General features: G+C 47.9%; 1 protein-coding gene across 6 annotated transcripts in view; it reads right to left on the reverse strand.

The window, feature by feature from the left end:
* Positions 1-428: 428 nt before the first annotated feature.
* DLG3 (discs large MAGUK scaffold protein 3) overlaps positions 429-24,874 on the reverse strand; it is a 56,575-nt gene continuing 32,129 nt past the window's right edge. For 4 of the 6 annotated variants that reach the window (XM_047714900.1, XM_047714904.1, XM_047714902.1 and 1 more), the window contains 10 exons: positions 13,348-13,524; positions 13,065-13,140; positions 12,152-12,251; positions 8,514-8,555; positions 7,150-7,200; positions 6,218-6,319; positions 5,466-5,638; positions 5,001-5,110; positions 4,271-4,362; positions 429-2,580 (listed from right to left, as the gene is read on the reverse strand). In XM_047714900.1, coding sequence (XP_047570856.1) covers positions 2,474-2,580; positions 4,271-4,362; positions 5,001-5,110; positions 5,466-5,638; positions 6,218-6,319; positions 7,150-7,200; positions 8,514-8,555; positions 12,152-12,251; positions 13,065-13,140; positions 13,348-13,524 — 1,030 coding nt within the window. In that variant the 3' untranslated portion in view covers positions 429-2,473. Of the gene's footprint in view, positions 2,581-4,270; positions 4,363-5,000; positions 5,111-5,465; positions 5,639-6,217; positions 6,320-7,149; positions 7,201-8,513; positions 8,556-10,266; positions 10,313-12,151; positions 12,252-13,064; positions 13,141-13,347; positions 13,525-24,874 lie in introns of all 6 variants that reach the window. The other 2 variants (XM_047714899.1, XM_047714901.1) reach the window with 2 other exon arrangements.

The following is a 24,874-nucleotide window of genomic DNA, read 5'->3' on the forward strand; positions in this document are numbered from 1 at the left end:
AGTGTTCGTGCGCCGCAGTGGAAGCCCAAGCATATAGCTTTCACAAAGGACCCAGCACAACCACAGTGGTCTGGAAGCATTCAGAACACCTGACTCAGTCTGTGGATGGTCACTAAGTAGAGTCTTGTGAAGATTTTACTTATTTTTGAGAAAGCACGTGGTGAGGGCAAGTGGAGGGGTGAGGAGAGGGGGAAGAAGCAGAGGGGCAAAGGGACAAGCAGACTGTGCTGACCGTGGAGCCCAGCGTGGGGCCTGACCTCGTGACTGTGAGATCACGACCTGAGCCGAAATCAACAGTCGGATATTTCACCGAGCCACCCAGGCGGCCCTGAGCAGTCTTTTGGACCTCCTAGGTTGGAGACCTTCCCACGGCTCTGCGCCCACCTCCCTTCTCCACCCCATGAAGAAGGTCTCTGAGCCACACACAGTTCATTGCAACTATCGTTTATTAAAAAATATATGTCTCCTTGGAAGGAACACTGGTAAACCAACTAGTGTCATGCTTACTTTGAATCTCGATCTCCTTCCCTCGGAGGGGCAGCAGGTTGAGCATCACTCAGAGTTCATCACTTAACATCTGAGAAATGACACCCCCCCACTCACCCCCTCCTCACCAGAGTCGCCATTGGCCATCACATCATCCCTCTTTGCCTTCGATCCAGTGTACTGCCCAGGTAAAGCTGCTGCCCTTTCCCCTCATTCTGGGCCCCACGCTGTATAGTTAGCCTCATTGTGCTAGTAGGAGAACTGCTAACAGATTTCCTAAGTTTGGGTGGTAGCACTCTGAGCGTCTTGGACGTGGCATCGTTCACACCAGTCACAACGCCGTGGGCTGGGAAACCGCGGACTCAAGCCCAGGGCCAGGCATATCCACGCTCTTCTCCTGTGTCGTGCCCACCGTGGGGCAAGGGAGGCGCGGGGGGGCCGCAAAAGAGCCTGGTGGGGGCGGGGCCTGAGCCACACCCACACACACCCCCCACGCTCGTGGTCAGAGAAAAACCAACCGGTCTCACCAGCAAGGGACTCTTAGCTCTGCAGGTGACGCGGACTGCCTGAGTCTACTCCCTTCTCGAAGCCACAGTAAGCTACCAGCTGTTGGTGTGGGCGCTGGGGGAGGGCGTATGGAGCAGCTGCAGAAAAAACCCAAATCCAACTTCTCATCACATGGCTGGCCAGGCCCACGGCACTCCCACCGTCCCAGCGCCGAGCTGGCAAGGGACTCCCTGTCGCCGTTGGTGGGGCCCCACAGAGGGGCCTCAGGGGAAGCAGGCACATCCCCAGCTGCGAGTGAGGGCCCCTGCCTCCCCTCCTCAGAAAGGCTGGCGGCACCGGGCGTACCTACGGTCACAAGGCCCGGCTCCTCCACAATGTCATGAGCCTTTCAAACCCTTGTCAAATTGGAGTCTACGCATTCACTTAAATAGTAAAAGTAAAATTTGGAATAATGAAAAGGCTGACACGGTAGCACAACATGGTTTTGGTTTAACAGCAGCTTAAAAATGAACAAAAAGGAAACCTCTCATGCAGACACATCAGGTGGCAGGAAACAATAGGCAATGTCATCAGGAGCACTGTTGGCCATTCTCTCACTCTCCGTCCCCCTGGACCGACTGTGCCTCCCGGGCGGCAGGCGGCAGCTGCCTCAGGGTCCCTTCTCCCACCTTCTCACCCCCCAGAGCCGAGGCCCGCTGGCTGACCCCATCCTAGAGAAAACCTCAGCTTTCGAGAGAATGACCAGAAACAAGTGCCCTTGGTACAGTAATTACTACCACTTTCAATCCCTCCCCAACCAGTTGGGATAGAAGATGCCATCTGATTGGAATATGAAAATTAAAGCATTTCTCTAATAACACAGTACCATTGATGAAGTCTCCATAGATTTTCTAGTCCAAATGTGTGTGAATATATATATATTATATGAGAGTGTATAATATATATATATATAATAATTTCTATATATTTTATATAAATTACATATATATATCTATATATAAATAAGATACTTTCTGTCGCCATACGTTGCACCGTTCAGCGCTGCGTGAAAGCAGCGGGAGAGGCAGAAATGCCCGGGAGCCTCTCGGCATGCGGCACACGGAGCTTGCTTCACAAGCTGTGCAGCTGTCCGGAGCCTGGCTTTCCAGCAGTCCTCCTCTCGTCTCTTCGCTTCTGCTTGGTTTTTATGAAAACAATGACTCTGATGGATTTGCTCCTGTGCTAGCGCTTGGGAAAGGTCCATGCAGGAATGGGCACAGTCACGTGATGAGTGAGATGGCATCATCCCAAAAAATAAACTAAAACCAAATGAAAATTTAAAAAAACAAAACAGGACTAGAAAACTCAATTTTTGGGACATATCTAAAAAAGGGGACAAGAACAGTAGTCATTTGTTCTCCTGGTGGGGACAGGAATGAAGAGGGAGGAGGGAAGAGGGACTTGATGTCTTCTGTTCACAAGAGTGCTTGGTGGGGATTCTTCAGAGTTTCTCAGGGGATGGGACCCAAATGTAGTGCCCAGACTGGTCCTCGATGATTTGTTTGATCTTGTTATAAATCTCTTCCAGTGAGTCACCCTGTACAATGGCTAAAGTAAAGAGGAAAAGAGAATTCTTACTGTGCTCCACAGCACCGTCAACCCGGCAATCTAGCCTGCCCTGGCAGCCCCCAGCCCCAACTCCGCCTGGCAGAGACCCCGCATGGCCTAGGGCAACAATGGAAGATGGTAGGTGCTCTAAGCCCAGGGCTCAGTGTCATCTTGCCGATACAGTAAGACTAAGTGGCAACGAACGAGAAAACGGATTGTTCAGAAAATGTTTACTGAACACCCATTAGATTTCAGACCTCACGGCTCATGTTGCTCTTGGCAGCCGTGAGGCCAACAGCTGGTCATTGTAAACAGGCTCAGTAGAAGATTTGGAAAATCCCAGTTATCCGAAGAAAGAACCGAAAGAAACAGTTTCTAGCGAGAGGCAGTGCTCCTGGGGCCATCGCATCCACTCTATGTCAGAGGTTGGTCAGGAAAACTAGGACAGAGACATAACAGTAAAGGGAGCTCCAAAACCCAAGGTCTGAGAGCACGGCTCTGCACCCTCTCCCTGCTTCACCTGCTGGTGCCGCCTGCTGGGGGTTTACTCAGCACCAACCTGCACAGAAATGTCACTATGCTTTATCTTTTTTTTTTTTTTTCCAGTTTTTTTTCTTTAAACTCTAGTTAGTTAACCTGATCTAGTTAGTTAATCACTGAGTGATTCATCACTTACATACAACAACCAGTGCTCATCCCAACAAGTGCCCCCCTCATGCCCGTCCCCCATCCAGCCCCACCCCCCATCTCTCTCCCTGTGATTGTAAAGGCAAGCAACATATTGCAGGGTGCCTGGGTGGCTCAGTGGGTTAAGCATCTGCCTTCAGCTCAGGTCATGATCCCAAGGTCCTGGGATTAAGTCCCATGTGGGAATCCCTGCTCTGCAGGGAGTCTGCTTCTCCCTGTGCCCCTCCCCAACTCCTTCTTGCAATCTCTCTCTTTCTCACTCTCTCTCTCTCAAATAAATAAATAAAATCTTTTATAATTTTTTTTAATTTTATTTATTTATTTGTCAGAGAGAGAGAGGGAGAGAGAGCGAGCACAGGCAGACAGAATGGCAGGCAGAGGCAGAGGGAGAAGCAGGCTCCCTGATGAGCAAGGAGCCCGATGTGGGACTCGATCCCAGGACGCTGGGATCATGACCTGAGCCGAAGGCAGCTGCTTAACCAACTGAGCCACCCAGGCGTCCCAATAAAATCTTTTAAAAAATAAGAGAAAAAAAAGGTAACCAACATATTACAGAGAAACCTTAACAACCTTTTAGGAATGGACCTCAAACAGATGGCCATACGCACACACACACACTGACAGATAACTTGAACATCCCCCCGAAGAATCATCATCATCAACCACCATAGATTTGGCACCTAAAACACGCAAAACCGAGGACTACACTGTGGGGAGGAGTTGGGAGGGAGAGAAGCAAAGTAACACAGGCAGCCTCTGATCTGGTAGGGACCTGAAGACAAGATGAACAAAATGATCCACGGAAGCAGCTGGTGGTGTGGTCGAGACTACAAACTGGCTAAACTCCTCTAGCTGGATGGAAGGAACTTGAGTGTTTTGCAAAGGCCTGACCTGCAAAGCATCCAGACACTCTGGACGGTGCCAGGTACCTAAGCCTTTTGGAGACACTTACAGGTGTCAGGCTGGTCCTGTGTTACCGGAGCCAGGCAGCAGGGCTTCTTACCTGTGAAGTATTCTCCAAACTCCTGCTCCAGTTTCATGGCTTTGTCAAAGATCTTATTTGCTTGTTCGTATGTCTGCCGTCGGTTCATCTCCCTGACGAAGACAGAGAAGAAAAATGGTATCAAATTGGATTCTACATGTGCATTTGTTTTGTTTTTGAGAGACAGTGCACAAACTGGGGGTGGGAGGGGCCAGGGGAAGAGGGAGAGAGAATCTTTTGTTCTAAAGATTTATTGATTTATTTTAGAGAGCACAAAGGCAGGGGGAAGGCCAGACGGAGAATCTCCAGCAGACTCCCCGCTAAGCACGTAATCCGAAGTGGGGCTTGAAGTGGGGCTCAAAGTGGGGCTCGATCTCATGACCATGGGACCGCAACCTGAGCTGAAACCAAGCGCAGGACACTCAACCGATGGAGCCACCCAGGCAGCCTCTGGATGCTACGTTTTGATTACCACAAAGGATTGCTCCCAGGCTCCCTGAAAATCCGCTCAGCTGCCCTCTGAGAGCAGCAGTGGCCCACGGCTCAACATCTTCCCCAAACCTGGCAGGTTTAAAAGTGCGACCGGAATACAGGTTGAGGCACTCACATCAGAAGGAGCCCTCAGAGTGGATGCAGACCTGCCTTAGAGCTTCCATGGCGTCCTACCCCTGCCCAACAAATCAGTTTATTTTCTTGTTCCTTTCCAGGGCCCTCTCCTAGCTGGGAGAGTCTGAGACTCACAAATACTCACATAAGTGCTTCAATGGACTTGGGCTTGATGAAAATGGCAATGGGGTAAAGTTGTGCTTGCTGCAGCCTCTTGATAGCATTGCCAGAAACATCTAAGATGCAGTGCTTGCCCTGAAAAGGCAAAGACTTGTTATCAGCCCACCCGGTCCCTGTCTACCCAGCCCCACCCAGAGAGGCCTAGAAGATTCTACCACTGAGGAACCCAGGCCCCACATTTTGCTCCGCCTAGCCAGAAAAGGCCATATCTGCAGAGGGGTCACCAGTCACATCGGTGACACGCTGGGGTGAGCTGCGTGGAGGAGATACAGCTATCTCCATCCAGGGGCTGAGAACACGCAGAGCCAGCATGCTGCGTGGTTGTGGGCCCCGTGCGGGAAGGAGCCGAACCCTAACGGAATGCGAGCGGGAACATTTCAGTTTTTCCTTTGAGGGTTATATTTAGCAAGGCCATCTCTTCTCTTCTTACCCTCTCTGCAACTGCCCGCACTGACTGGATGCTGGTCCCATAGAGATTATCGTTAAATTGGCCTGCTTCAATGAACTTGTTGTCCTGAATATCCTTCTCCATCTGTTCTCGGGAGACCACAAAGTGGTAGTCTTGTCCATCCACCTCATTATCACGCCGAGGCCGAGTGGTATCTGGAGGAAGAAAAGAAATGCTCTGTGGCCCAAGGACAATGACCTGCTCCAGGCCAAAAGAGATGACCTGTTCCTCTCTCATCTGGGCCTCAGGGCCACTCCACTATTTTCCAAGTGAGTGGGCAGATGGGGGGGAGAGTAGCTGGAAAGAAGCGTGTCTTGCCTACTTCTCTTGTAACCACCAGGGCTCACACACAGGGAGCTATTTGCTTTAGTTTAAACTAAACCAGAAAGGTATGGTTTCCTGGGTCAAAACCTGGCAGAAGATGCCAAATGAGGCATGGGAGCCAGCGAACGTAACAAGCTGTCCATGGGGCCATGCCAACGCCACTTGGACCAGGCACCCCATTCGCCCAATCCTTCCTGACCATCACTACTCAAAACTTCTCTCCAAGGGAGGAAGCAGGCCAGCCTCATGGCTTAGGCCTCCCAGCCCCACCAGCCTTGTGGGAAAATCTTCCAGAGCAGCAGACCCTATTCCCAGAGAACCCGAGCACCTGGCCCCAGAGCCTTTCCATAAATATCTGAGTAATCATTCCTGATGCACTCACACCTCCCTTCCAAAACCTGGGCTCTTACGTGGTACACAGGAGCCAAATTTATGCGGGAACTCCGAGATCAGGTCATCGTTGACTCTGTCCTTCATCGGGCCCAGGATGATCACAGGCCTTGCATAGTGAACTGGAGAAAGAGAGCATGGAGGTCATGAGCGAGGCCTCCCACCTGATGGCCTCTTCCATCTCCACGCCTGCCTGGAACACCGAGGCTCTGGAGCCGCCACTCAGACAGGGCAGAGTGTCCGTGGCTAGTCCCTGGCTTTTAACTACAAAGACATCAAAGAGCCTTTAATTTGAAAATATCTCAGTCCAAGGCAAGTCTGAAATCAGAAGCATCTCCCCTTCCAACAGGTTCAGGAGCAATCTCTGTACGGGCACCAGCAGCTAAGCAAGGTTTTTTCCTGAGAACCCACTACAGGGAGGGACTGGGACCTTTCTTTTTTTTTTTTTTTTTAAAGATTTTATTTATTTATTTGACAGACAGAGATCACAAGTAGGCAGAGAGGCAGGCAGAGAGAGAGGAAGGGAAGCAGGTTCCCTGCTGAGCAGAGAGCCCGATGTGGGGCTCGATCCCAGGACCCTGGGATCATGACCTGAGCCGAAGGCAGCGGCTTTAACCCACTGAGCCACCCAGGCGCCCCTGGGACCTTTCTTTTAGCAACAGTCACACCCGCTGAGATGGACCCTTGCCCTCTTTGTCAACCCGTCCTCTGCTCTGGGAGGCACCCCGGCAGAAAAAAGGTATGGTGAGGGGTACACACTGGGTTTCCTTTCCCCTTTTCTATAACACAAGGAAGACATGGGCAAGAAGGAGCTGCCGGGGGTCCACACATGAGGCGAGCCCCGCCCTCCTGCTCCCGAGTGCTCTTCCCTGTGCTGACACAGCCCACCACTGCACTGGGCCCTGTGGTCACGAAACCAGCTCCAAGGCAAGACTCTCAGAAGGGGACTTACTTTCTTGCCGTGTCACTGGCTCATAGGACAAAATCGCATCCTCTTGTCCTTCTGCAACAAAAAAGGGAGACACGTTAGCACTTTGTAATTGGCTTCCCTGCGTCCTGGACCCCCTACAGCATTCACCTCATCCCCACCTCTGCCAGAAAACAGCTTTGTCAGGTGGTACTTGCTACCACATGCCTTGTGGGCCTGTCTGCTACCCATCAGCAAGAAAGCACAGGAAGCCCTTCACCACCCCTGGGATGGGAGTCAGGAGTCCTCTTGTTCAGCAAAACATAGCTGACCAAAGGGACGTGACCCAGAAGCCATGAAGCCTCCACCGAAAACCACCCCCATTGCTCAGGAACTGTTCTTGTAGTCAGTAGTCAACTGTGCTCAATTACGCTCTTGCTCTGGTAAGAACCACAGGGAGGCTTCAACTGGATGATAAATGCTGCCCATGTCCCCTAATCTGCAGGCAGGGGAGTCAGGGCACTAATGAAGGCTAACTTTGCTCTTTTAAGGGTCTGTCTATCCCCCTTGCACTGAGGAAATACCCAGATCAGTGGCTCAAGGCTGGGCTAAGGTCCCGAGGCCCCTCGAAGAGCAATGCCAAGCCCCGCTTTCTCCTCATGGTAGAACTCCATTCACCCTAGTGATGATGAACTTTTCCTAAAATAGTCACCAAGCCACTTGGTTCTGGGTGTCTGGGTGCCATGGGGCTGATGGGAGTGCCAGGGAAGGCAGCAGTATTTGCATCAAGCCCCAGGATGCTCGTTCACAGGCTTCCTCTGAGCCTAAGACTCGTGGGCAGACTGTACAAGACCTCTAGCCACAGCTCCTGAGAGGCCACTGGTCCCAAAGTTTGTGGGGTTCCACCTGTAGCTTCTCTGGCTTGGTCACGGGATCTCAGAAGGAAAACTGGGCAGCTACCAGGTTGCTTAACCCAGCAAAAGGACAAAGACACTGAGCCTTGACCCGGGAGGTCCTAGAGACCTGCAAAGGCAACTCAGGACAACATCCCACAGGAGCCATTTGTCTTTTGGTCTCTAAGCAAATCTGTAAAACTGGCAGCGTTTATAGCCCAGGAGGCCCCACGGCAGGGATTTACTCACTGGCACCTCACCCTTCCCAGGGCCCCTGGGACGGCGTTAGGTCGGGTCCTGGCCAGAAGTGCAGGCCTTATACTCTCCTTTAATTCATGGCCTAAATCCCACCCCATCAGGACAGAATGGCCACAGCATTTCCAGGATCTCAAAGTGTACGTGGCTAAACGAAGCACTAGCCTCTGAACAGAAATGGCAGCCATGCAACGCTGGAATGAGGATGGCTGGGACACATGGTAGAGCTACACAACATGGGGGAGAATGACACACACTTACTGGAACTGCTTTCGCTGTCACTGGTGTTGGATGTCACTCCCTCTGCAAGCCAACAAGAAAGAGACTCTGATTCAGAACACACCACTGAGAGGTCACACGCGGCACAAAACTCAAATCCTCCAGGAGGCAAGACACTGAACTGCCAAGCAAGCCAGGCCACAGGAGGCCTGCCACATCCGGGCTACCAACTGGGAGGCAAAGCGCCAATCCTGAGCCCCTGGCCACGTCATAGTTCTCCCCAGAGCCCTCTCAGTCCGCCAAGTCCCTCCCGATACACTACAAGCCTTCCATTCTTCAGCAGCATCCTCTTCATCTGAATCAAAAGAACTGACCTGGAGTCTTTCCAAATCCTATCTCAAAATGCATCTCCCAAGGCTAATGACAGGAAAGGAAAGGCAGCAACAGCAGCAAAGAGAAGTCCCCTCCCCCAGACAGAGCCCCTGAAGGACAGAGTTGTGTGGTGCTCCAGAACTAAGAGGCTAAGCACAGGAAAGCTGAGCTGTCACCGGGGACTGAGGCTCTGACCGTTTGGTGGGACCAACAGCCCTTCTGCCACCACTATCATCTAGCCTCCTCCTCCTCCTCCTTCCTAGCTTGGCCTCAGTGGTGAGAGAGGATGCGCCTTCATCCACAATCAGAGATCACAGAGGCCAGAAACACGGAATGCTGGGAGGCCAAGACAATTGTCCAGTCTCAGACCGCTGGGACACTCCGCATCTGAGTGTGGGCATGGCCACCATGCTCAAAGGAGACACAAGGTGCAATACGGCCCCAAAAAAGGCCACTGCTCCCAAGAGGACAGGCAAATGAAAATGAAACATGAACACAACCAACGACGGACAGAGACACTGCTTGTTTCAGCCAAGATGACACTGTTCCAGACTGTGATATGCTGTGGCCCCGTAGGAAGGACTGGATGAGTCGCCATCCCAGGCGAGTTCCTGAACAATCCCCTGAGGAAGCTCCTTTCCCTTCATGCCTTTATTATTTATTGAAGGAGAGTATATGCTCACAGAACCTGCCCGGCACAGCCACGTGTACATGCCCCTCCATGCACAGAAGGGCTGTTAAGGTGCCGTCCTCTTGGCCCCTTCATTTTCCACTCTAGAATTATTTTCTAGAGAGGACGGGTCAGAGTTTGCCTGAGCTAAGGCACTAGATATATATGTACATATAGTCCATAGGTGCCGCTGAGACCCCCCACCAGCTCGGCGCCTTAGAGATGCTCCATGGAAAGCCAGCCCACAGCTGTTTCCTGAGGCCCGTGGGCCTGCTGGGATGTCCCAGATGCATATGGGTAAAGGGCTTCACAGTACTCTTGTCCCTAGTTAGAGAGACCAAAACAGCTCATTCTTAAGCCCAGTTCTTTAGTGCTGTGTCACTAGAAGAAGCAGCCAACCAGCCGGTACCCCTCACCTCAACAATAGGCTAGAGATGAGCTGAGTGGTCACCCCTGGAGAAGTACTTCTTGCCCACCTCATTTCTAAGGTGGGGGGCCAAGATGGCTCCCCACCCCTTCAAAGTACAAAAGGAAAACACAGACGTGAATGATAGGCTTTTATTAGGGTACCAGGGATCCAGAGCAAAAGTGTGACATTCAGAGCCACTTGTTCCTTCTCCTGCTATGGTGTCAGAGTGCTGACAACATTGTCCTCCCCTCACCCTTTGCCCTCACCCACGTTCCCTACACCCCCAACCCCAGCATGTCCACTCATGCCAGAAATATAGTTAGTGGTGTGTAAGTTTGACTTACTCAGGTTCTTTGCTCCATAATAATCGTCACTTAACCCAGGGAAGTCCTGATTTCACAGACAGCAAGGACAAAGAGAGAGGGAGGGAGGGGGGGAGGGAGGGAGGAAAAGAATTGGGACAAAAGAGGAAATAGAGAAAAAAGACAAGGGGAAGGAAGAATACAGAGCCAGGTAAGCATTAGTGACAGAAGTATGAAATACTATGAAGACCTATAATTATAGTGAGGTTAAGAATTTTGCTATAGAAAGAACACCCCAGAACAGATAAGATATGGGTACTTCATACTGCCAAACTTGCTGCCATAGGGCCTTGGAGCAGACTACCTTTCTGAGGTGGTCTACAGTCTACAGCCCAACAGGACTGAACAGGTAGACTGTTCCATCTGTTCCAAGGCTCAGAGTACCTGCTTTGGCTGAATTTGTACTTACAAAGCCCAGGTCTCTGCTCTGTCCATGTAATCGCCATTTCCCTCTGAGGGTGCACCAAAGACCAGGCAGAATTATCATCATCCCAAAGAGCTTTTGCCTAATAGTGACTCACTCTGTCCAGAGCCTTCAGGGAAAGCTTCGTGCAGTGTTAGGTATGGCCTTCAAAGCTGGCCTGAGTTGGGCAGACCACAGGGCATGAGCTCACCTTCTGAAGAATAAGCACTAGGTGGTTTCAACTCTCACCCAACAGGCAGCTCCTGTCCCTCAGCTGGGCTGCCCAACGGCAAACCCTCCCCAGGCTAGATAGAGCACAGAGGTTTAGAGGCTGACCCGGTGAACTGCGGTGACCTCCCTTCAGACCGTCTCCCACTGCTCACAAGCAGAACCCACAGCAGCTTGTGCTTCTTAATGAGCTACCCAGGATTATGGCCCATCACCCCCATCTGCATGAAGGCACCCTTGGATCGATTAGCTACCACTCTAGACAGTGATGACCTACGTAGACCATGACCATACATCAGGCTCGCCTAGACAAAGTCAGTCCCCCACCAGTCCCAACAGCCTAAGACCCCAAGGTCCCTCCTTACAAGGTGGCAGAGGAAAGGCTTACAATTCAGCAGGATGATTAATACAGGAGAAGTGTCGCACCAGCTTGACCTGGTGTTTAAGGTAAGGGCCAGAGCAGTTAATTTCTAAGGCATATGGTAAAATACGAACATTTCTCAGGATTCACAACATTGGTTCTGAAAAGTCAGCTTATGGCCTTTCCTACCATTTGCTGTTTTTCAATAAATCTTTCTTTAGACAATGTTGAGTAATCCCCCTTCCACGTCAATTCCTTTAGGCAGAAAGGATTTTATTTTGAAGGCTGGCTCTGTATCTGGGATGACAGTGAGTCTGCTGGAGCCGGGAGGACATCCTGGGTGCCTATGCACGTGCATGTAATTCAGGAAGCAGGTCCGACTCTAGGTGTCCAGGAAAGAAAAGGCTCTTCTCTTAACACAGATGAGTAAAGTTAAGGGAAAGAAAATACAGGAGGAAGAAGCCAGGAGAGCAACACTGAGTCCCTAGACCTGGTTGTCTTGAAAAACCATTCTTCTAAAACTGCTACTGGGGCTGAGAACTGATGATGACCCCAGCAGAGCTTCGTCTGGCACCCCCAACGCCAGTGCCAGGGATGCCCTAGTAGCCAGCCTTGGAACCAGTTGGTCCTTAGAGCCTCCAACATTCTTTCGGAATGAGCAGCTGGATGAGAGAGACCCGCTGTCTCCCTGTGCAGACCAATCTCTACACTGACTCTGTAAATAAACAAGGACACACGTGCACACACACACGCACCCACGCACACATGGACACACACACACACACTTTCCCCATCTTCTCAGAAGGGGAGGTGCAACTGAGGAAGAGAGGGCAGGGCTGTGGACAGTCTGCTCTCTGTACCCTGCTGCTACTTACGTTCCTGTATGCTGCTCTCCTGGGCCATGTTTTCTTTGCTCTTGTAAAATGGAAACTTTCGAGAGAGGCGGAAACTCTTTTTACGTTTCGTTTTGATCGACTGTGAAAGAACATGAAGATGAAGGGGAAGGACAGAAGAAAAAAAAACAGAACAATGGATTTTAAAGCATGCAAGAAAAACTAAAATGGAGACAATGGTGAGCTAAATAAAGACCATCTCTCACAAATGGAATCTATGAGATTAAATGAAAGTTGATGTAAGAGGAAAATCATGTTTACAGGAAAATGTAGGGATGTTAGAGGTTTCTACCTAATCCAGACTCACAGCATTCACTGGCACTTTCTAAAGGACAAAGGTCATTGGAGCCTCCTGGACACATGCCCTAAGGTGCCACTGATACACACAGAGTCATCTACTCTGTATCTCTCTTCCCTCTAGAGTTCCAGAAGTTCTTTGGCCTGCAAAGCTCATAGAAGAAAAGGGGTGAATGACTGAGCCCTCATGCCTCACTGGTCTGAAGGGAGGTGGTCGGAGCTCTGAGGCCAGCCTTCCTCGCTGGGTAACAAGGCCAGGTTCTGCTCAGAGTCCCCACAGCTCTGACAGGGTCTGCGGCCAGGGAGATACCCACAGATGGCTTCAGGTACCCGGAACAAGTCAGCCTTTCCAGACAGTCCAACTCCAACACATCTTCAAGAGCCAGTAACCCAGGGGGAAGGAGTATAGACTGGACACAGAGTTTCAGTGCCCTCTCTCTGCTTTCTGAAAAGCAGCCAGTGTTCTGATAGGACAGAGTCAGCCCCCTGAAAAAGAGATATTCTGTTGTGCTCCCCAGTTCTCTTAGCCAGCAGACAGACTCCAAGCTTCTTACTCTTCTTCACATATTGGCTGACTTCCTTGGGGATCCCCACTTACCCTGTTAGACTCAATCATCCCCGTCCTGGCATGGAACTTCACGGTTTTCAATCGAGCTCTTTCTTTCTTTTCCACCCTGTTTTGGAGTCAGAAAGGAGTCCTGTTACTCACCACCAGTGCATGGTCTCACCAGCCACCTTTTGGCTCCCTGAGTCATAACTATGTCTTCAGCACCAACTCCACCGAAAAGGAATTGCTCTCAAGCAACTTACAGTCTAATAGATACAGAAGAAAGCAATACCAGGAAGAGGGCAAGGAAGGCCTCAGGATCATGACCACTCACCTCTTCTTACTGGGGATCACACCGATTTGCTCGCTCTCTCCATGCGGGGTCACCAGTCTCGCCTGCCACCACTCATCATCAGACGCATTAATGACGTGCAGAATGTCACCATAAGAGAAGCTGAGCCCCTGGCTTGGCAGGCAGCTGTCCCGAGTTCGATCATAATCAAACAGGGCCCTGAAACACACAGGGAAAGATGAAGTCATCATTCTAACCCTAAATGCCAGGAGCCTGGCACTCTGGAAAGGAAGGCAGAGGAAGGCCAACCCAAAGAGTCAGAAGCCTCAGAACAGACCAGAGGGAATTCTCCAGGAGACTGTATCCTTCCTTCAGTCTTGATGTTACAGATATGTGCCTCTTCTCAAAGAAACATCCCACTTTCCCAAAAAGGGGAATAAGAGAAAATCTTTCATGAGTCCCAATGCCTCTAAGCTTCTATCTAGGTACAAGGTAGACATCTGAAGTAGAACATTCAACAGTCCTCCCCCACACCCACATCCCAGGGAAACAAGTTAGCTCTACCAAAGGGCTTCCTCAGTTTACAAACATATCTTCAAAAAGTAGTTGAAGGCAGGGCATAATATGAACTACAGTCTCAAACAATGAATGGTAAATGCTGCAGAGACCAAAAAGAGAAAAGGACCCTGTGTGCTGGGACAACGAAGGAAAAAGCTAAGGCTGACATTCACCCACACAATGATAAAGTTGAAAGGATGCTTTAAAGAAGGCTCTGAGTTTAATCTCTCATCTTACATGGGGGGAGAGGGAGGTTCAGGGAGGAAGAGTAATGGGACCCAGATCACACACCTACCTAACCTAGGACAGTGGCCAGGTCCTCTGACCAGCCATGCAGAGTAGAGTGATAAAGAAGGTGGGAAAAGGCAGGAAGGGAACTATAACATACAGGCTTGAGAAAAAGGAGGGAGGGGCCCAGCTTGGCTGTAGCTGCGAGTCCTAGGAAAGGAGGTTGGAAATAAAGGTCTGGGGCAAATTTTGGAAGGCCCTTAATATACCTGATCCAGTAGCCCCTGAAGATTTGAGAGTAGGGAAGCGACACATCAAAAGAGCCTTAGGAACATTAATCCACCCTCATATACAATGGGATGATCATGTGGAGTGGGATGGGGTGGATTTGAAGGCAAATTTAAAGCAAAAGTACAAGCTCAAATCCTTCAGGATCCATCGCTGACTCTGGCTCTGGTGAAGCTGGCACTTCACACCAGAGCTCCCTGCTTCAGGGAAGAAACTCACCTGCATTAAAGTGTCTACTGTCCTCATCCACCAGATCTCTGCTCAGAGTCACTGCAAATGGGTGATTTCAGCGAGAAGTTTGTGTTTTTCTACTTGCCATCGAGGCTCTCTTTTTTACATTCTCTGTTAACACCTTTGTACACACAGCTCAGTGCATTTCCCAGAACTAGTTCCAAGATTTAGGCTTCTACCTGCAGTTCAGTGGTCTGTGGCTGGGCTGGAAGCTGCAGAGTAAAACCCACTATTTCCCCACATGCAGGCCCAAATGAAATACAGAAGGCAGTAAAAGTGTGCAGAGTGAAATTTCCACCTACTTTCCAAATTTCTTAAAACAGGAGTCTTAAGAAATCAGTATCAAATTATTTGAAAATCCAAATACCCAAACTCTGACATAAAGCCCTTTATCTCCCTCAATTTATACACTCGAAGCAGTAAAGAGGGAGGCTGGGCCAGAAGATCAAGGAGACACTCTGCCCAAGAGGTTTTTTCCAGGCTCTGTGTCACAGGATCACATCTGAATGCATTTGCCCTGCATTTGAAACGGAGTTTCCTAAAGCAAGGAAGGCATTCTGTAGAATGTTCCTACAAAGACATGCACGGTGAAGACCTTATTCCAAGTGACAATGAGAAATACTCAATGTCATTCTGGGCTTCAAAGATTAAAACAAATGTAGTAAGGAAAAGAAGAGAACTTAGATTAAGCACAAATTAGTTTGGGGAGGGAAGAAGGAAGATGTGAAAATGAATTAGGAGATTAGGATGAGGTTGTAAACACTGGGAGGGAGAGCTTACTGGTGATAATCCAGGGACAGATTCTAGCACTTCACAGAACCATGTCTGACCTTTGCCAACAGCAGTAAGAAGCTGTAGCACATATGATCAAGTTGATATAAACACGTCTTCTGGATGCCAAGAAGCCAATTATTGGTCATTTTTTAAACATCTGAGATTGAAATGAAATTAACATGCTAGGTCACTTCCAAGAGGAATTTCATATCCCTTACTGTACTAAGACACATGTGCCATGAGCTAAGTAACGACAAGGTGAGCGTGGGTTGCGGTCACCGGGAAGTCGGCAGCGAACACCACACACCGGCAGCGGCGCCGTCCGCCTTGCCTTTACCCACAGGCACAGGGACCTTTTACAACTTTTCTTTCAAAAATACAAGTCAACATAAAAACAAACTGCTTTCAAATTTTTGTGCTGTTTCTTTTTCTTTTCTAACACATTTTGAAATCATTGCTTCTTCTTGCTATTTGTTGATTACTTTTTTTTGTTTGTTTGTTTTGGTTTGTTTTAAAGATTTTATTTATTTATTTGACAGAGAGAGAAATCACAAGTAGGCAGAGAGGAGGCAGGCAGAGGGGGGGGGGGAAGCAGGCTCCCTGCTGAGCAGAGAGCCCGATGTGGGGCTCGATCCCAGGACCCCGAGATCACGACCTGAGCCGAAGGCAGAGGCTTAACCCACTGAGCCACCCAGGTGCCCCATGTTGATTACTTTTTATTTTTACATTTTAGACATTAGATACTGGTTTTCTTTATTTCTTTTTCTTTTCTTTATTTATTTGAGAGAGAGAGTGAGAGAGATCACAGAGGGAGAAGGGGAAACAGACTCCCCAAGGAGCAGGGAGCCCGATGTGGGACTTGATCCCAGGACCCCGAGATCATGACCTGAGCCGAAGGCAGATGCTTAATCCACTGACCCACCCAGGCGCTCCAAGATATTGGTTTTCAATAGCACTCACCTATCCTTTTGCCCCTGTCCTCCCAATTTAGTTATATCACATTTTGGGGGGATAAACGATATTTAATTTTACATTATTATATAAGCAGTGTCCATAGATGACTACCCTTCCTTTCCCATAAGGTTTTTCTATGGCTTCTTTCCTGCCAGAAATACTTTATTTTTTATCTGATTATTTTTCTACGTCCCTATTATTTTGTAGTTCGTCTAACCCAGAGGTCTATTTAGATTTACTTTTTTTCTTTTAAAAAAAACTTTATTTGACAGAGAGACACAGTGAGAGAGGGAACACAAGCCAGGGGAGAGGGAGAGGGAGAAGGAAGCTTTCCGCCGAGCAGGGAGCCCAATGAAGGGCTCCATCCCAGGACCCTGGGATCATGACCCGAGCCAAAGGCAGACGCTTAACTGACTGAGCCACCCAGGCGCTCCAGATTCACTGTTTCTTTCTATTACAGCAAAATATTTGAAAGCCAAAATATTTGAAAGCAGTTTCCTTTGTAGAGCCAGAAAAGAGGAGAATAGGAAAAGGATTAATTTTTTTGGTATATGTTACTCTAGTATTTGAGATTTTATATTATTCCTATGCATTAAATTTCATTAAAAATTAAATTAATATAAGCTCATTATGGATTATTTGAAAAACGTGAAGTCTAAAACCAGAAAAATCACATTTAATATAACTCAGAACAGTTCTTCATATTGTTGGGATACTATATAACATTGTGTAATAAGTACACAGAAAACAGATTTCACTGAGATGGAGACATGGTGTATATGTACAATTTGGCAACCTTAGTTGTCACTTGAAATTATATCATTAATATTTCCCATATCACTGACTACTCATCAAAATTAATATTCTTAAAAGATGATACAATATCCTTAAGAATGCTTAAGGATATTCATTAATTAAACAAGTATTTTTGAGTATCTAATATGCTCAGGCACTCTTCTGGGTGTTTAAGGGGGACAAAAAAGGAAAGAAGTACCTGGCTTGAGTCATTTACTTCTGGTAAGGAACATGTTTGGCTCTAAGTTCTCCGGCAAACAAGGCCAAAAAAGGGCTGTTTTCCAATATAAAGTGGTCCCCAAGTTTATCTGGATTTTGTTTGATGGATTTGTGTGGATGAGGAACACTGAACAAGCAAATAAAGCTTGTTTTTAAACTATGATTTTGTTAAAGACATAGCCACACATTTGAATTTGAAACAAAAGAAATGAATTTGAGATTCTGAACCATAACGTCGTTCTCAGTTGAGAATGTAAAATGAATGAACAAGAATTTCCTTTTCTATCAATCAGAACTACAAATGGAAAAAGCTTTGCAGGACATCAGAGCCTCAGAAGTCTCTAAGTTTACTTCCAGCTCTAGCATTTCACGAGTTCAAGTCGTTCCTAGGTCTTCTCTACCAGGTTAAACATACCCAATTCCCTCCCCAGTCCTGCCACTGTCATGATGGTGATTTCTTTTCCAAATCCACAATGTGGATTTTCTTTAAATCCATTTTCTCTCTTTGGCTGCCAAAATTTTATTTGACTACAAGCTAGAAAACATCCTCAGAGATGACAGAGACAAGGCCCAGAGGTGCACAGGGCCTCATCTAGAGTTGTGTGGTGGGCGACTCTCACACTGGGACTCTTAAATCTCAAAAATTTCATGAGGTCTAAGTCACAGTCACATTACAACCTCCTCCTAGAAAGCTAACTCCCACTTGGCTATGTCTTAAAAAATACCTTTCTTCTATTATTTAAACATTCACTTTGTCTGCACTGTGTTCGATAGGTGGGAGACACAGAAGCAAGGTTAAATCTTGGCCTTGGAGTGTGCTGGCCAAGTATGTGGTAGTGAGAGGCAGGAAGGCGAGATAAGCCAAGGCCTAAAAGCATTCAGAGAGAGCATAGGTCACACCTAACTGGGGGAAGCTATGAGGGAGGGGTTGACTTTTGAACTGGGCCTCAGTGAAGGTTCAGGATTTCAAGAGAAACATGGGGAGACACCCTTCTGGCTAGAAAGAACAGCGTAAGCAAAGGTTTGGAGGCAAGCAACCCAGGGTGTATCGTGGGGTCGGCAGCACCCAATTTGGCTGTAGTGCAAGGCGCTTGGTCTGCAGTCCAGCTAAGGAGTTTGGGATTCGCTTGGTAGGCCTTGTGAGACCGACTTCACAGCTTCGTCTTTTTTATCGTTACCAGCCTAAACTTTCATGTGGAAGGTACAATTAAAAGATAACAAGGGGTGCCTGGCTGGCTCAGATGGTAGAGCACATGACTCTTCATCTCAGGGTTGTGAGTTCAAGCCCCACGTTGGGCAAAGGGTGAAAGAAAGGAAGAAAGGGGGAGAGAGAGAGAGGGAGGGAGAGAGAGTGAAAGAGAGGGAAGGAGGAAGAAGGAAGGAAGAAATTAAAAGAGAACAGGCTGAATAGTAAACTGAAACCACCTTTCAAATGATGTATATTTCATGTAATCAAAAAAAAGTATGTAAATTAGACCTTAATGAATTTGAGGGGCACCTGGGTGGCGCAGTTAGTTAAGCGTCCAACTCTCGATTTTGGCTCAAGTCATGATCTCAGGGTCATGAGATCAAGCCCCACTTGGGCTCCATGCCCAGTGTGGAATATGCTCCAGTTTCTCTCTCCCTCTGCCCCTCACCACCCCGTCTCTCTCTCTCTCTCTCTCAAATAAATAAGTAAATGAGTCTTTAATAATTTTTTTAAAACTTTAACTTTGAAAAAGTATAGACCACCTATGTGAGATCTTTAAGAAACATGCTAAACTGTGGCCATCTAGCAGTGACGATCTCTCTTAGGAACAGCCTGGAACCTAAAAGTGACAGGGACTGGCTCCTTGCTACAAATGCCTCAAGCTGGAACTGGTAAGAGGATGAAGGCACACCTTTCTCCACAACATGGATATATCCTCCTATCCACCTTTTATCCTTAGGGCAAGCACTAGAGAAAATCAAGGCAGATACCATACCACCCCCCCTTTTTAAAAATTTTATTTTTTCAGTGTTCCAAGGTTCATTGTTTATGCACCACACCCAGTGCTCCATGCAATCCGTGCTCTCCTTAATACCCACCACCAGGCTCACCCATCCCCCACCCCCTCCCCTCTAAAACCTTCAATTTGTTTCTCAGAGTCCACAGTCTCTCATGGTTGGTCTCCCCCTCCGATTTCCCCCAATTCACTTTTCCTTTCCTTCCCCTAATGTCCTCCATGTTATTCGTTATGCTCCACAAGTAAGTGAAACCATATGATAATTGACTTTCTCTGCTTGACTTATTTCACTCAGCATAATCTCCTCCAGTCCAGTCCATGTTGATACAAAAGTTGGGTGTTCATCCTTTCTGATGGAGGCATAATACGCCATTGTATACATGGTCCATTCATCTGTTGAAGGGCATCTTGGCTCTTTCCACAGTTTGGCTATTGTGGGCATACCATCACTTTTAAATCCCTTTTAAATCAGACCGAACCACTGTCCTGAAACTGAAATCCTATACATGGAAGGCCCAGATGATACAGCAACAAAACTTTTCAACCTCTGACTTAAAAAAAGTGAGCAGAAAAAAAGAAAGCCAATACCTGTCTCCAGACACCTGAAACCACATTTAACTGCTCTGGTACCTTGGTCCCACCCCATGTATGTGAGTTTATTGACAAGAAGGTGTGTTGGGAAACTAGAAGCCTCAGAAACCCCTTATTCTTTCTGCGTCTAGATAAAAAGAACTTCATGAAAGCCTCTGAGTTGACAACTGGTTGGTTCAGAGGGAAACACTATGTCAGGAGAGAACAAAGCTATGGAAATATTACCATCTACAGCCTAAGATCACAGTAAGTGGTCTACATAAGAGATTTTTCTTCAACCCTGAATATGTTCCTCCTTGGTTATGGCCACGTGCCTCTGTGAAGCCAGGGAAAGCCAGATCTTGGGTTTTCTTGCAACTTCTTAAACATTACGGCCAGGCCAGAAAAACAGCAACCTCTCTTGAAGCAGGACAAAGACTGGCCCAGAGGAAATGTGGCATGTAAAAACAAAGTGAAAGTGGGCAACGAAGCTGCCTTCCAGAGCCAAGTCACACCAGCAGGAAAAGCAGATGCTCACTTCCCAGGGTCTGCAGGTTGGGGTTCCCGAGCTAGGCTTCAGCATGGCAGCTTGAAATGCCACTGCCTATCTTCCTAAGGAAAAAGCACTGCCAAAGGTCTTGAAAGATATGTTGTGTAAGTGGTGACCTTTCAAACAGTATCCCCTAAGAGCTGCATGCACCTGCCCACATAATACACGTGCCCTGGGGGACTTTGCTTAATCTTCCCTTCAGCTGGGATCTCACTGCCCCACCGGAATGCAGGAAGATAATCAGCTCCAAGTAAACAGATTACCAGGCCAAAGTCTCTGCAGTTCAGATCCTAAATTGTACAGTTTGGGTCTAAAAGATCCAGAGAAATCAGAAGAACCTGGCACAGCCACCTCAGCGTCTTGGTGAACAGGAATGCAAAGAAAATGGCTACTACCAAGGAAACTGGTCAGGCAGGTTTCTCCAAGCAAAATAAACAAGAGCACTTCAGCCTCAAAGACCAGTGGCTGCTCCTGCTGTGCTCACCTAGTAGCTCGCCTACCCCTCTGCCCGTGGTGGCTCTGTATGGCCTGGGGAGGTGGGGGTGGGGGGGCTCTGTCGGTCTCCTCTCACCTGCATCAGCTCCCCCGAGTCCCACCCTTCTCTGTGACCCTGCCCACTCCAAATTTCTTTCTTCCAAATTCATACTATGTATACTATGAATACATACTAGTATGTATTCATCCTAAAGCAATGGCCTTTCTTAATGTTTTCAATTTAAGGTTATTTAACTCTTGCAGTCTTAAAATCTTAAAGTCCAAAAATCTTGCAGTATATCATCAAAGGGAATCCCTTTGCAGACCAAGGCAGTGTCTGATGCTCATGAATGGTGGAGGAGATCAGGCTAGGAGAGTGGGGTACAAAACACCCTCCCAGTTACTCTCCAGGTGCTGTGCCTTTCCCTCCCATGCCAGCTGGGGTATAAGACACTGCTTTCTTCCTCTGGACAGTGCTACAGGCTGAATGGTTGTGTTCCACCAAAGCTCATACCTCGAGGCCCTAACCTTCCAGGTGATGATATTTGGAGATGGACTGGGAGGTAATTAGGTTCACATAACATCTTGAGGGAGATAGTTCCCCTACGAGAAGAGGAAAAAACAAGGAGAATTTCTCTCCCTCTCTCTCTCTCTCCTTGCATGCACCCAGGAAAGGTCAGGTGAGGACAGAGCAAGAAGGTGGCCATCTACAAGCCAGGAAAGTTGCACGAGGGGTGTTGCTCACCAGAACCTGAATCTACTGGACTTCCAAGTGTCCAAAACTGTGAGAAATAAACATCTGTTGTTTAAGCCACCCAGTCTATGGTACTTTGTTACAGCAGCCTGAGCTTCAGAATGTACCAGATAAAAGGCACATATTATTTGAAAATTGAGCAGCCCCTCTCTTGGCTGGTCCATGTGAAGCATGCACTGAGAGTCATAAAGCAACAGTCACTCATCAGCTCTTGACCTTACTGAGAGAGCTAAAATTGCTAGCAGCTTCCGCAAAGCAACCTAAAAGCCCAAACTTGAGTATTCAGGTTGATACAAGATGGGTCATCTCAAGAGGCACGAGTGCCCTTGATAGCAAGTCAGGTCTTCGTGGCTCTGTGCAGAAGGGAACATGGAGAACAAGGAAGGGCACTGTTGTCTTTAGTCTACTTCAAAGTCTCAGGCCTTAAAGGTCAGTTATGACGTTAGACAGGCAGTCAAGGACCAACTGCCCTGCAGTGTATGAACATTTGGGGTCACAACACCTGTTGGGTCAGCTGAGGAGATTATAAGCACAGGTCCAGGAATGCTCTTTGGAGAATGTGCTCTAGCAACAGGCGAGTTCAAGAACCACTGACATAGGAAAAATCTGCCCCACCCTCTGGTAGCCCGGAACACACAGAAATTGCTATTGCTTTTTAAAATGTGTATTATTATCACCCCCAAATTCTGTCAGACAGTGAAGCCTGCCAGAATCACCTCACTGGCATTTTAATCCACGACTGAAACTCATTAATGAACAAGACAAAGTCAGGCTCTCCTAAGCACCATGCTGGGCTATAAGCACAGGACAGTTGCACAATTAATGTCTGCTTAATGATGAGACGGAGCCTTTTCTGGCTCTCTTTGATGATCAAGCCAATCTTTTTTTATTAAGATTTTATTTACTTTTTTGACAGAGAGAAACACAGTAAGAGAGGGAATAGAAGGAGGGGGAGTGGCAGAGGGAGAAGCAGGCTCCCTGCTAAGCAGGGAGCCCCCATGCGGGGCTTGATCCCAGGACTCTCGGATCCTGACCTGAGCTGAAGGCAGACCCTAACCAACTGAGTCACCTAGGTGCCCCCAAGCCAATATTTCTGACACAGTTTCCAGAATGGAGACTACAGATGCCCGACATGATTTCCTTCCTCGAGTGGGAAGCAGACCGGAATGGTAGATGGCCAGCCAGGAGGCCGGGACTCCCCAAAGGTCTGCCTGATGTTGTCCTGTGGCTGTGAAGAATGTACCCAGCCTGACCAGAAGAGACTTGTAAACGTTCATTCTACAAATATACTCTCAGGCCTCTTGGCAGCCTTTGGAGAACAAGGTCATTCGTTCATTCATTCAAGAAACAGACAAAAAAAAAAAAAAAAAAGAACAAACAAGTTTAGAACTTGGAGGGTCCGTGGAACTCTCACCTACCCTGTGTCTTTTCGTACTCCCTTCACATCAGAATGACCTGAATTAAACACCCCAACCACCCTGATCCTGAGCAAGAGGCTCAAGAGAGGCCTACTTCTGTGAACTTTTCCAGTGTGGAGGGCATATTCACTAGCAGAGCAAAAGCCATAGTGTGGGCAGAAAGATGGGCTCCGCTCATCCTACGTATTGAAGGATCTACACCATTGAAGAGATGAGGCTACTGTGGTGAAGGCTGGGGAAGGCCTTTCCACTAAGTCACTAGTGATCTTAAAACCAAGTCACATTCTCCAAACACTGCAATCTTTCCTTCTTTCCCGTTCCCGGCTCCCCTGCTCTGTAAACCCCATCTCCTCTCTCCTGTTAGTACAGCTACAGCTCCCTGGGGCTCCAACTGCTATAGGCTCCGTGACACTATCAGAGAGTGCTGCTTGCTTGGCAACCCATGCACACCAGAGAATAATAGACACTTGAGAGAAGGGAAGGGAGAAGAAACATATCAGAGGGGAAACAACAGCTAAAAGAATCAGAGGTGAAAGCCCAACCGAAAAGGTCTCTTTTCACTCAAACCACCTGCTGCGCAGCGTCTTCTGTATAGCTGGCAAGCTGTCGAAAGGCAGGACCCACATCCGCTGCTTCCTTGAATCTACCTCCACCACCATGCCCCGTGTCTCCGCCCTGTGCTTTCCTGATTTCCACATAATAGGAGCTACCATAAGTGTCATGTTAGGTTGTTCAAGGGAAACAGAAATAAATAGCTACTGTGACAAACAACTGGTTATTCCTGAGTGTTCTGATTGCTTATTAAAAAAAAAAAAGAATACATTTCCCCAAACCCATTGACTCCAAAGTGATAAAAGAGGATCCTGGGGATCTGTATTTTTTCTAGTATGCTGGCTGATTCCTATCAGCAAGTTTGGGAAATGCTGACCGACCCACACTCCATGGTCAGAACAACCAGGTTGAAATTCCAGTTTCGGAACTTCTTGACCGTCTAACTGGAGTCTCTGTTTTCTCATCTGTAAAATGAGAATAATGTCTACTTTGCAGCATTATTTAAAGGACTTTAACCAGGGTACCTGGGTGGCTGAGTGGGTTAAAGCCTCTGCCTTCAGCTCAGGTCATGATCCCAGGGTCCTGGGATCAAGCCCCACATCAGGCTCTCTGCTCAGTGGGGAGCCTGCTTCCCCCTCTTTCTCTGCCTGCCTCTGCCTACTTGTGATCTCTGTCAAATAAATAAATAAAATCTTTTTTAAAAGGCTATAAAGAAAATAAAGGACTTTAACCACAATTTAAAGAGGGTCACAAAGCCCCTAATGCATAGATGTTCCCTGTTTGTTTCCCTTTATCCTGAAGACATCAAAGAACTACTGAAAACTTCTGATTAGATTATGTCCAGATTGTTGCTTTAGCTTCAAGCCTCTTTTAAAACATCCAGGCAAATGGCAAATGGGTGCCTGGCCCCTCCTGAAACACCTCCAGTAACAGAAGATCAAATTTACTACCTCCGGAAGCAGTCCATTCCATTTTCAGACAGTCTTAATCATTAGCTCTTTTTTTCCTTCTGTGGAGCTCAGATCTGCCTTGGGTGACAGAACAAATCTAATCCCTTTTCTACATGATAGGGTGATGCAATTAACTTCGATAAGGAAATTGAGGAGCAGCAGGTGTGGGGGGGTTCAATTTTGAACACACTGCTTATTTGAGGCACTGGGAGTGCAGCTTCATGCACATGTTCAGCAAGTAGTTGATATGCAGGTCTGGGGTTCACTAA

Source organism: Lutra lutra, chromosome X (genome assembly GCF_902655055.1).
Source record: "Lutra lutra chromosome X, mLutLut1.2, whole genome shotgun sequence".
In the NCBI taxonomy this organism is placed as follows: Eukaryota; Metazoa; Chordata; class Mammalia; order Carnivora; family Mustelidae; genus Lutra; species Lutra lutra.